This window comes from Gymnoscopelus microlampas (assembly GCF_963454915.1).
Source record: "Gymnoscopelus microlampas genome assembly, chromosome: 9".
Classification (NCBI taxonomy): domain Eukaryota; kingdom Metazoa; phylum Chordata; class Actinopteri; order Myctophiformes; family Myctophidae; genus Gymnoscopelus; species Gymnoscopelus microlampas.
Genome location: NC_139946.1, coordinates 35,898,483 through 35,915,090, shown reverse-complemented (window position 1 = coordinate 35,915,090; position 16,608 = coordinate 35,898,483). Strand labels below are relative to the sequence as shown.

Here is a 16,608-nt window from a genome sequence, read left to right as displayed (position 1 = left end):
ACCTAAATCTGAGGTGGTAGAAGGTTTGAGAATGTCTACCTGGCGAGGGCGAGTTGGGGTCGGTGTTGGGCAGGCGGAAGACATAATGGATGTAGGACGAGAGAAGGCTGTTGCGGCCGTGCATGTCTTGGCTGGTGTCCAGGTATTTGTGGAGACGGTTCACTATGGACGCCATAACCTCGAAGGATGCCTGTCCCAGATTTACTGCGCACACACAACCACACACAGAGAAAACACGGTAATATTAGATACTATAGAAAACAGCTTTGAACTGTGTCAAGATATATCATGTTTTTTACAGTAAAATGTACAGTAAAATCTTGTATGGTGTGTTCATTTCTATGACAACATTCTCAAACTTGCTTACACCCTGAAAGATACCAACAAATGCCCCAGTAAATGGTACTACTACTCGGTAATGTGTGTTTAAAAGGCCTCCCAATGTTGGGAGGAAATGGTACAGTTAAGGTCATATAAGGAAATTGTGTCAGCACTGTATACTGTATATATTGTACATGCTGTGAAAATGAATACATGGTTTGAACTATGGAATTTGTATTGTTTCACCTCAACCTCACTAATGTCAGCACAGTGTACAGTGTGTGTACACTGTAATGAGAACATCCTTGTGAACTATGGATTTTTTTGTAAAGTTCAAACTTTAGCAGGTTATTAGCGTTCAGTCAGTGGTCTCGTGCCACTCTCTCTGTCCCACTACAAGGTCAGCATGAACCCAAAACACCAGCATGAACCCGTAGAGAATTCCCAGTTAGATCCCTGGCTCCTCCTGGCTGTGTGTCAAAGTGTCCTTGAGCAAGACAGTAAACCCCTAAAGAAAATAGCCAATTTACAAGCCGTGTTACAACGTGTCACACAGCGATGTGTTGTGACCTTATAGATCTGCTATTTATTATTATTTCTTCTTCTCTGTGCCTTGCATGGTTGCTTCCTGCCATTGGTGTGTGAATGTGGCACATAATGTGTAATGGACTTTGATGTATCAGTGCCATTGCAGTGTGTTTGAATGGGTGAATGTGAAGTACACTATAAAGTGTTTTGAATGGTCGGAAAGACAAGAAATAAATGCAGTCCATTTAACACTGCTCAACAAAGAAAACTTTGGCTCTCTGTACCTGTTAACTATGGATGCCTTTGATTTCGGGGGGCAGACAACAAAACGGCTGAACAAATCTGATACAGTAACACACCTATCTGCCCGGCAATGACTGGCGGCCGCACCACCAGCACCACCAGCTTGTCCAACAGAAGATGGAGAAATCGAACCACCGGCTCTAGTTGGGAGGAGTTGAGTGCTGCGATGCTGGACTTTAGTTCGGCCTCCAGGTTGTTCTCCATGATGCGCATGTCTCCTATCCTGACCGGGAACATGTGCTCGTCCAGAGCATGCACCAGGGCAAAGAACTTATCCAGGTACTGGTCCTGGATGCAGGGGAGGGCGAAAGAGTGGAGGAGAAAGAGAGAGTGATGAGGTATAAAACAGAGGAAAGACAAGGTTGAGAAAAGGGTAGAGAACGAAAAAGAGTGGAGCAACAAATCCACAAAGAGGAGATAATTGGAAGGGGAGGGGGGGGACAGAATTTGAAAAAAAAGGCGAGAAAAACGGAAGGAACAATGACAAATAAGGTAGAGAGAGGAGAGAAGAAACTCAGTCAAAGTGAAAGGGGACTTGATAAATAAAAGTAAGCTAGGATCTCGTGGGCTATAACTGTGAACCAACACTGGGATGTGCTCACCAGTAGAGAGAGAAGAGTTTAAGTTGGTCCAAGAACATGGGAGAACCCAGCGAGTCTAATCTAGCCTTGAGCAGTGATTTATGAGCACATTAGCCCCAGTTAGGCTCCCGGGGACCACAGTCGACCCCTCCACACCACGGCCGACAAAGAGATGGAGTAGACCTCAGTAAATTATTAGTGAGGCGAGGTTCAGACACTAATGAACTGGCACCATAGAGGAACGACTGCCGACAAACGAGTGAAAATGTCTGAACTCCAGACTCCTGGGGATTTTGTTTATTCACTTTAATTTAAAGTTCACGAAATTCCTTGTGTGTGAAGCTTCTGGAAACCATTCAATGGCCATCCATCTTGTGTGTGTGACTTTTTTTCCCCTGGTTCTTGATAACTAAGAAGGTGACCTTTTGGAGGCAAGTGCAAGTGTTGCCACACAGCAGATCCATACTCAAAATCTATTTAAAGAGGCTGTAAAATTAATTCAGTTATTTCTTTCTAAAAAAGCATTATACATTTTATACATGTTAAATAGTCATGGCTGAAAACATGTAAACATTTTGGAAGCCATGATTTCAGATTTACTGAATTGGCGAATTTAAGCTCTGCCCCTCATACTACTACTAATAATTCACAGGACTCACAGACTGCAACTTTCATATTGACTGCAATTCTTTGTTTATATAGTATTGCATTGACTATCACCCAAGCTTCTTTTAGCACAGTTTTATACTCTGTCGTACTACGGTGTCATGTGACAAAAATAGCGAATCTACAAGCTCCAAACGTGACTTTGACCTCTTTATTGATAATTAACATATGTAACATACCGCTGGACTGATCAGCAGGAAACTTTGCAAGCACACTCCCAGTAGGCCAAGGAAGAATCTCCACCCAATGTATTTTCAAATAATTACAGCGACACAGATTGTAGTAACTCTGAGGACACACTAGGGGTCCCGGACCCCCTGTTCCATGGTATAGAGCCCTGGGGGACGCGGCCAACGAAGTATATAGAGTTTAATTGGCTAAGGTAAATGGTAAGGTAAACTTAAATTACCTGTGTGTGGATAGTTGAGACAGTCACCACTTCCACATTGAACACTCCTCGGTGGTTGTCCACCCACTTCATTCCTGGAAGAGGAACCTGGAGTATGAAAGTATGTCAGTGAACAAGTGTTGCTTACTCATAAAGCATTTTATCACTATATGTTTTCCCTCAGTTATCTATTGCAGTGGTTCTCAACCTTGGGGTCGCGACCCCCAGGGGGGTCGCCAAATAATTTGGGGGGGTCGCCAGATTTTTGGTGAATTTGAAAAAAAAAAAAAAAGTTTTTTTTTTTTTTTTTTTTACAACATATTTTTTTTATGTTATCATTAATTCATGTTTTATCAGTTAATTTACTCAATTTACCCACTTTTTGCAAAAATGTTTTGATAATAAACAATTATCAAATAACCTATTATAAATAAATAACCTTCGCGCGCGCGAACGGGACCCGCACGCGTGCACGCGGGGGGTCGCGGGAAATAATATCATTATTTTGGGGGTCGCGGCCTGAAAAGGTTGAGAACCCCTGATCTATTGCACTATACCAATTATCATATGTTGAGGGTAACTGACAAAGGCCCATATATATATATATATATATATATCATTATTATTATTATATATGCACACACAGGAGTCACTGAAAGTACAGTCTTACATCAGGAGAGAGAACAGAGTAGGACTGTGGAGGCTTCTCCAGAGACACAGGCAAACAGAAGTGTCCTGTACGCAGACGTCCAGTCTGCAGCATAGGGATCCACTGAAGGGGAAAACAAATCACATTGTCATATACAGTATTTTCATACTTTTCCATGTGCAAATGATTTCTGAAAATGAGGGGGAAATGGAGGGGGGGGGGCAGTGCAGACTTAGAGTGGATATTTTGCACCAGCATGTCAAGAGTTAACACCGTTTTACCAAACTTCATCCTCTACCGCACAGCATGAGGCCAACACCATTGACTGATTGATTTTATTTATGGACTATCAGACACAGAAAAATAACAACACTCCAAAGGATAACATTTGAAATTGATAACACTTATTTCCAACATGGTCCCAAGGTGTTGAATGTGAAATATATAGCTCATCAAGACAGTCCTCTCATGTTTAACTGAAAACATTAATAATGAATTAATTGATATTAATCATACATTTGTAAGGACCTTTGTTAAGGTATGTTATAGATTAATGTGCACATTGAAAATAAGCGAGCACACTTAGCTATGGGAACAAGAGATAGAAACTATGAGAGAGAGAGTGTGAGTGTGAGTGTGTGAGTGAGTGAGTGAGTGAGTGAGTGAGTGAGTGAGTGAGTGAGTGAGTGAGTGAGTGAGTGAGTGAGTGAGTGAGTGAGTGAGTGAGTGAGTGAGTGAGTGAGTGAGTGAGTGAGTGAGTGAGTGAGTGTGTGTGTGTGTGTGTGTGTGTGTGTGTGTGCTTGCGTGCGGTGAACAAGCTTAAGTTTATGTGAGGGCCTGTAATGCAAAAGTATGTTTTGTAAATAAAACCCAGCGTGAGCACATAGCCTACCGTGTATCCTACAGGGGTCTCCAGTGGAGTGTTCTGTTTCTGCTGGCAGCTGACGTGGTAAAAGGTGAAAAGAATGTGGTGGTGGTCCGACAGAGAGGCGGGCAGCTTGATCTTGATCTCATCGTGGAAGTCAGGGGATCTTAAAAGAACAATTAATCATTATCATTTAATGTGTCTCAGTCCGCCATCTCCATCCCACTCCATCAGACCTCATTGTACCGCAGCTGACTAAGGATCAACCTTTAAACTGTTGTTTCCACGATATAGCATGAGACTCAACGCAGACAAGACATGTGTAACAACATGTTTACAGTAGAGAGTTGTTTTTGTACTAGCCCAGGCTGAGAAGTACCTGCCACAGGCTAGCAACCTAGTGAAATTTCCATCCCAACAACTACTGCATATTAGAACCATTATTCCATCATTCAAATCAAAGGTCTACTTATGTTTATGGTCGGTTTATTGTTTATAACCACGGGAACACATGGTCTGCAAGGCAGAGGGAAGACTCACTGTGGAAGTCAGGGAATCTAAAAAGGAACATATAAATTACAAAATGTTCAAACTTCTTTAGTCCCACAGGAGGAAACTTGCAATCCAGGGCACAGAAAACAGCTGGACAGTTCAAAAGGACAATCCACAAAGCCTGTGACCCATCATCAACAAAACCACTGTGATTGTTTAGAGGCTTAATACGGAAGGAAATCGCCTCATAAGGGCCTTTTTTTTCTTATGGGAACAAACATTTCGTTTGTGGATAAGAACAGGAAAAGTCCTCGGTGCAAAAGAGCAGCGCGAGGAGCAACCTTTTCCCTAACGGAAAAGATAACACATTATTGGCTGAGCAGAGAACCTCAAAACCAAAAACATACAAAAGTACAAAGGTGGAATGCTTCTACATAGATCAACGCTTAATGTTTTAGACAACATTTTAACTAACCACAACTTTCACTCAGGACAGTGGACCTGAGAGTAAAATCAGCTCAAAACTTACACAGAACACAAAACTTTTAGCAATCCAAGAGATAAATTATGGTGAGGGCCAAGCACTCCATGTTATATATTTATCCTCCTATTTGTCTTTTGACAGTGTTGACGACGAGAGAAATATGGTGTGATGGCTGAGTGAAATGCAGTCTGTAATTGACCATTAACCGTAAGCATGAGATTGGGCTGCAGAGCTCATGATGGACGACCATCTGGTCTGGCCAACACATCGGTCACAGGTTGATTAACTTTAACCTTGGAGGTGTGACCCCTGGGTGACAGACGACAAACCGCTCAGTGTCGTAAAGAACACGTAATAGTGGTGATAAAATATTAGAGAGCGCCCTGAGCGCGAATATAGAGTTGGGGAACCTTTGCCAAGGACACTGCTGGATAATGTCCAACAGGTTAACTTAAAAGGCATTGATTAGTAAATGAGATACATAAACATTATTTTGGGATAGTAGATTTGTGTATTTCATTTTTTATCCATCAGGTTAAAAAACAACAACTTAGGTTTGCTCTAGGACTTGACAGCATCACACACTGAATTGACTAAGTACACAAACCATGCATAGATTTGGCTAACTGGATAAGATGTCATAACAGTGACATGATGGCATCCCTTCTTGTCACATTTTTTTTAACAGATGCTAGTTATACTATGCAGAAATATGTTGGTTATTTGTTGACATACTATATTGTTTACATAAGCAAATTTGGTTCGCTTGACCACAAAAGCTATGAATATTATTTAGTAGGTTGTTAAGAAAGATGTTAGGTTTCTTGTTTACCTGGCATCGTAGTTACTTTGTAGCACTTAATCGTTTTTTCTCTTTTGCACTCTACTCATGTGACCATTACCCTGTTGTTTGTTGACAAAGGTTCATGCCATTTAATCTGATCTTGCACTTGTAAAACACTCAGGATTAGAGCATGCTAAATGCCTAAACTGTAAATTGTGTATAAATCACAACGCAACAATATGAAATGAAAATGTGTGGTTACGATAAAGTTCCTGTTGCAGTTATGATCCGCGGGTCAAGACAAAGATCATTTTCATTCAGTGTCTGCAACAACTATCTGATCCAATTAATGTAATCTCACCTACATGGAAATTATTTTGCACATTGTTGAATCATGACATTATGTGAAAAAAATAGAGGTCAAGGTTTCAAAGTCAGGTCTTTGTGTTTAAGACAAACTAGTAATCAGTGCTTTTGTTAGTGTGTATGGCTTTAGAATAAGTACTTCTAAACCATTTATGTGAGTGAATTAATTAGATAATCTCAGTTAATGAACAAATAGTAACAATGATGAAGAAAACAGATTATAAAAAAAGAAAAAACAAACAAACATGAGGGGCGGTGTTTTTTCTTTTTTCAAATAGTGAGCAGAAATTGTTAGATGCATCCTCCCTATTAGGATTCCAGGTGAGATGTATTTGAAAGTGGATTTTACCGGCTCCTATTCAACTCATATAAAAGCTAAGAATAGCATTAATTTCAGACCTGGTCTAGTCTAAAGCACTTCAGCGGTGCTGCTGTGGTGCTAAACAGGTGATCCCCCTAACACCCCAAAAGCAATCAAATAAAAAGGGAAGTTACGGCCTGGACGGCTGGCGTAGCGGTCCAGGCACCTAGGCTCAATGTAGCCTGACAGTGCGGCACGGGTTCGAGTCCCGAGCCCGACGGCCTTTGCTGCATGTCACTCCCCATTTCCTGTCAGCCTACTGTCCTATCAATAAAGGCATAAAAGCCCAAAAATGTATCCCCCCCCAAAAAAGGAAGTTACCTGTTATGGTACACTACAGCCGTGTATGCCTCTTTAGCGAAATCGCCACAGCTGGACTTGCCAAATATCACCTAGGGAAAAAAGATAATAATAATAATGCTGACAATCAGATAACAGTCGCATCATGGTCATTTAGCTTATGTTCACACTGTCCTCCTTTTATTTAACCCATTAAGACCAGAGGCCAATTCTGCAAAATGCCTTCTGAATCAGTAGTTCTCACACTTTCAAGATTTTTTTGTAATTAAAAAATAGCAGATGTACAAGCTTGCAGCGTGGCACGAAGTGACGCGCTGTGAGCTTGTATATCTGCTATTTTTTATACCCAATGCTAAAATCTAAAACGATGCTTTCCCGGGTTTCAATGGGTTAAAGGGTGTGTGAACACATCCATAACTATCATATCATATTTTTATTTATTTATTCAATTATTTAATCCTTATTTAATCCTGTGAAGAAACACACTCGTCTGTAAGCATCATGTGTGGCCGAGCACACGGTAGGCCACTAGGGATGTGTAAAAGTGACCAAAATTTAATTTGATTACTACATTTCTATTAATAAGATTATTCGAATATTCGACTATGTCTATAATGCATTATAAAAAATATTTGCAATTTATTATAATCTGCTTATAAGGTGAACACTGTATAATTAAGTGTTACCGAATCTTTTTTTTTAAGTAATTTAAAAATCATAATATTAATAAATTAAATAAATAAAAATGATAATATTTTTCAAATATTCCATTTTTATCCTCAAACTATTATTCAAATATTTGATTATTCTGACCCATGCCTATTGGCCACACATGATGAAGGTAAAATTCCAGGCCAGTTTGGTCTTTAACACATTGCCTGCCAGAGTTTTTTCAGATTTTTAGCTGTTGCCTGCCAGGGTTTTGCCATGTTTTTGGTACCTGTTCGCGTAGCCACAGATTTTTTTCCTCCAGTATGATTGATCCCCAGATGGTTTCTAATCACAGATGAGATTCAGGTGTGGTTTCACAAATGTCAACGAGGTCATTTTGACCTCGTTGACATGTTTGGTTGATGTTTCAATATAGCTCAAAAGCAGTAGTTTTAAACCAAAAAACAAAGTGAATTGTTTGTCCGTTTGAATTTTAACATTGAAGTGAATGGAGCAGCAAATCTTCGAACATTTTTAGCTCCTAATCTGTTCATAATTCGACAAGGGTTGAAATTATAAAAAAATGCAAAAAAAAAAAAAAAAATTTTTTTTTGAAAAAAAAATTTTTTTTTTTCCTTTTTTCCAAAGACGTATATATACGTCTTTGGCAGACAACAGCTGATAATTAAAAGACGTATATATACGTCTTTGGCAGCTAATGTGTTAAAAGATGTTATCATGGCATACCGGCATAGCATTGTTGGGATCCTCGCCGTTCATAAATTGCACTTTGACTGTGATGTTCCGGGCAGAACCTTGACGATTGGCAAAGTTAAGACTCTGCGGGTTGACATATAACAGGTTCCTGAAAAAGATAAAATACACACAGACAATCAGATACTGACAGATGATAGCATAAGTCACTAGAAACAAGGCACGTGGATGCTGATAATACATAATCAAATTATGCAGAGAATTAAGAAATAAAAATATCACAACATTAAGACAATATTTATTTGTTACCTCTGGATGAAAAACAAGATTACCTAAGGGTAGGGTTACCTAATTACAGTATTATATGTCTTGGTTACTCATTAAAGCAATTACATAACTCACAGTCATAGGTAGTCATGAGTATTGTGTGTTGCAAAAAAAAGCTGAGAAAATTACTATTGAATTTGGTGTTTAAGAAGTTTTTATATTGCCTTTCACTCATGTTTAACAGGCCAAAAGTTTTTGTTTTTTTTACTTAATTTGATCAGGAAATAGCTAGTTACATCAGAACCTGTGCACTGGTAAATGAAAGGGGCCTAGCAGGGAGGCCACCATGGTGAGTATACTGTTCTCTTATAGGCAGAGAACGGAGGCTTGGCCCGTCAATCATCCAGAACGGTACAATGTAACAAAGCTGACCTAAAAGAGCAGAGGAAGAGGAGTGGCAGTGGTTAATCATGGAGCCACCCTCTTTGTAAAAATGAAACAATTTTGCTGTCCCAGCAAAGCTGGGGCAGCACAACATTATGAGTTCAAAGAGTGGTCTGTGAACAAGTGTAGTTAAGGTGATGATATGAAGGGTTAAAAAAATGTGTCCTGCAGGCGTTTCGTTTGTATTGTTGCCTACCAAATGAAAGTAGAATATAACATTATTTTCTTTTGTTGTAAAACATTTTACATAGTAATAGTTAAAATGGGCAGGGAAATTTGAATCCAAACATTGTGGGATTTGGTAAATTGGATAATGTTTTCTGTAATGTGTGTGTGTGTGTGTGTGTGTGTGTGTGTGTGTGTGTGTGTGTGTGTGTGTGTGTGTGTGTGTGTGTGTGTGTGTGTGTGTGTGTGTGTGTGTGTGTGTGTGTGTGTGTGTGTGTGTGTGTGTTGTTTTGGGGGGTCCCTAACACAGGAAGTGAGTTGTCACCACAGATCAGCTGAGCGACCACAGTGATGCAGTGGACTTGGCGTGGGAGCATCCCCGGGGATCCCAGCTGCAACCACATCTTACTGGTAAGTGTGGGAATTTCTCCTCCCTGATAATTAAGTATTCTATGATCTCCCCCGTCTATCTTCCATCCACCAGTTCCCAAGATGCCCATTCTTCTTCTAACACTTTTTAATGGCGGCTTTTATGTGGAAATGTAGAATTTGACCTCGAATAGTTCCCAAAACCCCGGCACTCACTGTGACAGAGCAACATGACCGGTAAAAGCACAAAGATTAGTGGTTGGGTCACCTCATCAGATCAGCCCAGGATTAATCAGTACAGTCAGTCGCCGTCTGTGGAGACAGCTGAACTATACATGATGCGTTTCAAAACTACAGCCCTCTCAATAAACCTGCCCCTTTGAGCCCAGTAAGTACAGTCAATACTGTAAAAGGAGGAAGTTATTACAGGCAGAGACTCAGGCCAAGTTCTCAACATCAGACCAGGTGGTGGTGGTGTCTGCTGTCCTTCGTATGTTTCTGCACTAATGGGTATTGTGTGTGACTGAAATCTATTAAATTGACCCAAGTAAGAAGACAACTGTTGCTTTCTTGCTTTGGAGTATTGATGAACATTTGTTGCATAGTAACGGCAGACGTTTGTTATTTTTTCTTTGCCTTATTTAGCCCACTGCAATATTTGAGTGCTCTCAGTCATGCACAATTGTTCAAAACAACTCGTGGTAATTCTGATTTGCTACGGTTCCACCTTAAGGGTCCACATGCCATGGCCTGTAATTGTTGAAATTGTCAAATAGTCCTGGCAACAACATGAAGGAGTACAATTGTATTCATAGATATATTAAGTCATAGATACTGTACATGTGTACAGCCAACAACTAAATATTTCTTAGCATCCAAAGTTCCTGTACAAAACTGCCTTTCTCTGCTCCTTTCACACGAAGGTTCACAGCAGGCATGTCTGCATCGTTGTTAAGTGAAGTAATCCTCTCTTGTAACCACAAATGTTCTAATTAACTTGACTGTGGGTTATTGTGGTACACCATAAATACGAGAATTCCCAAAGATTGTAATAAAAGGCACTGTTGTACTGTAGCCATACTCTCTATTTACGGGTCTTCGAAATTATCCAATGCTCAACAGACATAAGATTATTGCAGGCGTTCTAATAAGCTTAGCTGTCAGGGCAACAGAAGATGCTCACAAAGCAAAAGGCTGATTGCACTACAGATTATAGAGCTGAAATTGCAACCATGGCAGTGACGAGAATCACAATTTGTCTTGAACTGTACTGAGTCTGGTTGAAACCTTTTGCTAGACGGCCAACTGAAACAACTGACTAAGAGTTCCCCATAAAAATATTTTTTATGACCGGACTCAGTGTACGCCAACGACCCGTGTAAAAGCTGCAAGCAAATCAGTATATATATCCACCATTTCATGTCTGGAGGATTGTGAGTTATGGAAAATTGCATGACAAATCTGAAAAAAGGGGTTGGCTGGACAATAAAAACCAAGATGATGAGTCCACACTGTCCAAACTTCCTAACATCATTCACACCCACCAGCGTAACCCTGGTGCAGATGACACCCTCCACACACACACACCTTACCAGTGCCACTTTGTCAGATCTAGTGAGCTGCACGAGAGAGGGAGAATGATGCTGGGCTGATTCAGCAAGACGCTAAATCAAACCTGCAAGCATCAATTACACAGACCGTTATCAATCAACGCAAGGTGTGAGTGTATGTGACTATGGGGTTTGAGATTGATCAGACTGACTAATACTATCCATCAAAAACACCATGATGGTCATTGTTGGCTTTCTGCTGATCAGCTAAAGCTCAGCACCACAGATGGAGACCAGGGTAGGGTGTGGTATGTTGGGGTGGGGGGGCTTGGGGTGTGTTCAAAGTGGTAGTGGGGGAGAGGAGGGGTGTATGTGCTATTTGCTCACTGCTGTGATTTGTTTGTTCAGGAGAGGGGAGCTCTGGGGGGGATTTGGGGGGGTACACAGTTAAAGCATAGCAGGGTTTAATGATCAGCTAATCCCCCCTCCTCCACAGAGAGGGCAGTATATAACACAGGGCAGTCTGCTGCACTCACATCATTCTGACACAGAAGTAGTCAGCAGGAGAAATAGGGGGGAGAGACATAGAGACAGAGAAAGAAAAGAAAAGAGAGAAAGGAGTAGAGAGAGAGAGAGAGAGAGTGCATTGTAAGTGGTGGTGGAAAAATACGAGCAGTTACAGACAAAAGGAAGGTGAATAAAAAGTGCAACAAGGAAACACTTTGCATTCCAAGGGCTCCAGAATGAAAGCGTTGTGCATGTTGCTGCTGCTGGCCAGCTTCACAGCCGCTCTGCCTACTCTGGACGTATCAGGTGGAGAGGAGTACCCTACCATGCCAGCCGAGACCCTGACCGCGGTGCCAAGCCCGACCGAGGCCAAGTCCCGCTTTGCCATGCTCGACGACGTGCGTCTGCTGGCGAACGGCCTCCTCCAGCTGGGCCAGAGCCTGCGGGAGTTTGTCCACAAAACCAAGGCCCAGATCAACGACATCTTTCAGAAGCTCAACATCTTCGACCGCTCCTTCTACCAACTGTCTGTGGTCACCTCGGAGATCAAGGAGGAAGAGGAGGAGCTGAAGAAGACCACCAATTTCCTGAAGGCCAACAACGAGGAGATCCGGAACCTGTCGCTGGAGATCAACTCCAAGATCAACGGTATCATGCAGGAGCGAAGCCAGCTGCAGAGCAAGGTGGGGAGCCTGGAGGAGAGTCTCAAAGGGTTGTCGAAGAACATGGTCCCCGCCGAACAACTCAGCGAAATCATATCGCTCAAGGTGAGAAGCCACTGGCAGTAGTGTGGGCCATTCTTCAGTAGAATGAGTATGTATGCGATGTCAAATGTTATTGGACGGTGGCTGATTCATACTTGACATGGCCGGATGGTTTGAGGATAAACTAAGTTTCTGTTCAGTTTTCCTTCAGATCCAGTTACTAAAAGGTAAACTCAGGACAGGCACAAACATTTACATTAGCACATTTGTTTCCCATTTGAACATAGTCAGCTATCGATTTGTTCCCTGGAAATGCACTTTCAGATTTCAGACTGTACAATCAACAAGGAAAAGAAGATACGAATTACACAATATTAAAACGGCACTATTTCACTTTGTTTTCATGAATAAAATGACATTTTGTCCAATCTGTATGGTAGCGTATATTAATACAATATAACTTATATAATTAGGGTGGTGGTATTTTGTCTCCCTGCTCTTCTATTGAGACATTTAGATCGCATCATGTCTCACCTAGACACAGGATCTGACACAATTCTTTACCTGATGGTCAACATTCAATTTATCCCCTGAGCAAGCAGGCAGGCTCTAATAGCTCAATGGAAAACATGTCAGCACTTGCGCAGGAAACTGGGTTCGAATCTGGGGTAGAAGAAGAAAGTTACATAGTGCAGATTTAACTTGAATGTAACAAAAAATGCATTAAAATATTATGTTTTAATACATTCTTAAAAGCTAGGTATTGATGTTTAACGCTAATTTTTCAATTTCAGGAGGTGATTGAGTCTCAGGAGAGAACCATCACTGAACTGCTGAAAGCTGTGAGGGAGCAGCACGATCAGCTTGACCACCAAAAAAGCAAGATTAAAAACCTGGAGGACAAGGTTGGTGACATGTTTTTTTTTCTAAGTAATGCAAGAAGCAGAAGCCGTGGGTTTTGCACGAGATAAAGTGTGCACTGCTTCAATCTGTTAGTAAGTGTTCTTATGCTGTAGTACTGTTTGTGCACATAATACAGCCTGTCTGACTGGAATACCAGTTGCAATTCACAAAAGCATTGCTTGATGAAAGTCATTTGCAAGTGTTAGCATCAGCATGAGCTTATTTCTACTTTGTATTGCAGCTTACCTATGACAACTTTCAAGATACGATGGACAAGATAGAGTCAGACCCAGAGGCACCTGACATGTTTGAATATCTGACAGCAAACTCCACCGACCTGGAATCAATTGGTAAGAGAAGCCTGTGCACTAACTCATTCCAAAAATGGAAAGAAAAACGTGTAGCATTTCCTATGTATTTGACATAGTGTATAACCCTTAAGCCTGATATCCACTTTGTCGTACAACGTTGTATAAATTAAGCATTAATCAATGTTATAGTAAGAGCACTTTACAGGCCCACATGGTTTGTTTTGCTAAGGCATGCTGTTTTTTATCTGTCTCGGGAGCAGCCTACTGTCTGTTTTATCAGCTAGAGGATGACACATTTCTTACAATATCCTTCTCAATGTTTTTTCTGTTTTACAGATCTTCCCGTGGACTGCGGCGAGCTGTTTGACAGAGGACAGAGAAACAGCAGTGTTTATGCTATCAAGCCAAACCAATCACAGCCATTCAGTGTCTACTGTGATATGAGTTCAGGTGAGCCTAGACTAAGGCAATCCATCTTATGGGCTTTCCTGTAACAACAGCAAAACATTGCTTCCGTTTTTTCTCTTTCTCTTGGCAACAGCTATGTCTATCAGACAATTGGTTAGTATTTCAGAACTGCGACTTACAATGGACACAGTATCTAAACTGTTAGCATGGTTATCGAGCTAGATAGAGTACAACAGGTTATCCAAAAGGGCACACAACGAAGATACAGTCTCCTTATCTGTGAAAAACTAAAAGGACATTGGTTGATGTGTCTATGTGTGATGTTTACTACAATCATCTAACTTGAATTGCACTTGCCATAATACCCTACAGATGGAGGATGGACAGTAATTCAGCAAAGAGTCGATGGTTCAGTGGATTTTGATCAGACATGGGAAAAGTACGAGCAGGGCTTTGGAGACCTGGAAGGTGAGTGCAGTTATTGTTATTTTCTTCTATTTTTATATTTGAAATTGAGTTGAGGTTTAGCAGGCCAAAATCAAGTCTCATAACAATGCTTATTGTTGGGAAAAACATTTTGTTGCAACAATTATTATCCCGTCATTCAGTAAAGATAATCAATACAGCTTTAAGTAAAGTTCTGAAGGCTGGAGATAAGAGCACACGTCTGACTATCACAGTCTGTGTACTATAATCCTTTAAACAAACGCCATTAGGAAGTCAGGACAACAAAAAGGAAGCAGACACTGTTCTTAAACATTTCCTGTAGGAAAAGCCACGGGAAGCAGTAATGGTAGCATATCAGCTCTCAGGTGACAGATTGACTTCCTCAATTGTCCGACTATGCTGAGAGCTTTGCCTTTGACCAATTAAACCCTACATACTTCACTGACCGTGGTCAATGGGCCAAGGGCCTGTACTTGGCCCCCTCCTTTTTCCCCCTCTACAGTCCCTCTAGGGACGCTGGGGTTTGTGTAGTTAACAGTCTTTCTGTAATGCTAGCCAGCCTTGAACTGCAGCCCCAAGGTAGAAAGTCAGACAACATTCCAATACAGCGACAGCTCCTGCAGCTATGAATTCTCTGGTGTCAGTTTCTTTCAACGCGCATGACCTGACTATTACGTCAAAAAGTTGACTGTAGCATGCTACCGCAGGCCAAGGAAAACAAGTTAGCAAGTGTTGAAACATGCATCTTCTGATTCAACAAAGGAATCTCATATCACACTCATTAGTACCTAAATCCATGCATGAAGAAAAACATGTGTGTTTCGAATGGTTGCAACTCTGTGTGTGCGTAAGTGTGTGCGTGTGTGCACGTTTTTCTATTAAGTGATTAAAGTCATCCATTTGTTTTGCAGGAGAGCTCTGGCTGGGTTTAAAGAAGATCCACAGCCTGGCTGGACAGGGAGCCTCTATTCTACGTGTTGAGCTGGAGGACTGGAAGGATGAGAGGCGCTGGGCTGAATACCAGTTCTCACTGGGGGGTCCCTCCACCCACTACACCCTCCACCTCAGCTACATCTCTGGGGACCTGCCTGATGCCATGGCCAGCCACAGTGGCATGAGCTTCTCCACCAAGGACCAAGACAATGACATGCATGAAGACTCCAACTGCGCCCGCAGCTACTCAGGTAAAGACTGATGTCACTACGGTGTAATGTAAGCTATCTATTCAATACAACCACCGGCTTATACCTAGCAATAATGTCATCATACACATAATCACTGTAATGAACCCCTGCACAGGTATTATTGTTATTGTAGGTATTATTGGTTAAGTGTACGGTAGATGATCTGAAACATAACACCGAGACAGCATCACACACTTGCAGACGGACAATGTGATGACAATGCATCAAAGGAAAACATTTCCACATCTGTTTGCTTCATGTGAAACCTTTTTGGCAGGTGGCTGGTGGTTCAATGCCTGCGGAGACACCAACCTGAATGGGAGGTATGTGTGGCTGGGAGCCAAAGGCCGATCTTTGAAGAGGAAGGGGATCCACTGGAAGCCTGGCACGGGGAACTCGTACTCCCTCAAGACCACCAGGATCTCTATACGACCGGCCCCCATCGCAGGAAGCTTCAACTGAACCTGACGCCATACCCCCCCCCTTCTCCTAAGACACACCTCCTGCTTGCTTCACAGACAATGATTATAGCCTTGACCAAAAAACAACACCCTGCACGGAAATGTCACACTTTGAGACTCAACTCTCCGACTTAGGGCCAATTTATACTTCACTGGAGTATATCATTTGCCTTTAATTTAGGCACAGCCTATATCCATGACGTCAAATGCTCTACAACATCAGGCTGACTACTCCATCACACCACTCTGTCAGAGGTTGATGTAATGGCCAGAAGGTAACCAGGCAGCAACGTCCTTATCTATGTCTGACAAGAAAACGCTGAACTGTCACAATGATGAAACTATAACAGACAGCCAGGTCATTAACCTATTGCGCTTGATCCACTGAGTCCCAATAGTATAGCATTGTGAAATGTCTACAAAATGAAAGAGAAC

The 16,608-nt window shown here is 41.6% G+C and overlaps 2 protein-coding genes across 12 annotated transcripts in view; one reads left to right on the top strand and one right to left on the bottom strand.

Annotated features, from left to right (window-relative positions):
* The window catches only part of dock7 (dedicator of cytokinesis 7), a 66,937-nt gene that overhangs the window by 32,999 nt on the left and 17,330 nt on the right, over nt 1-16,608 (bottom strand). For all 11 annotated transcript variants that reach the window (XM_084067479.1, XM_084067482.1, XM_084067485.1 and 8 more), the window contains 7 exons: nt 8,487-8,604; nt 7,110-7,180; nt 4,329-4,467; nt 3,458-3,559; nt 2,809-2,895; nt 1,209-1,440; nt 40-204 (listed from right to left, as the gene is read on the bottom strand). In XM_084067479.1, coding sequence (XP_083923605.1) covers nt 40-204; nt 1,209-1,440; nt 2,809-2,895; nt 3,458-3,559; nt 4,329-4,467; nt 7,110-7,180; nt 8,487-8,604 — 914 coding nt within the window. The remainder of the gene's footprint in view (nt 1-39; nt 205-1,208; nt 1,441-2,808; nt 2,896-3,457; nt 3,560-4,328; nt 4,468-7,109; nt 7,181-8,486; nt 8,605-16,608) is intronic.
* On the top strand, nt 11,992-16,174 carry angptl3 (angiopoietin-like 3; the record flags this gene model as incomplete). Its single annotated transcript, XM_084067394.1, has 7 exons — nt 11,992-12,522; nt 13,254-13,364; nt 13,604-13,712; nt 14,010-14,123; nt 14,454-14,549; nt 15,440-15,712; nt 15,990-16,174. 7 exons carry the CDS (start codon nt 11,992-11,994, stop codon nt 16,172-16,174), a joined length of 1,419 nt encoding a protein of 472 aa, XP_083923520.1.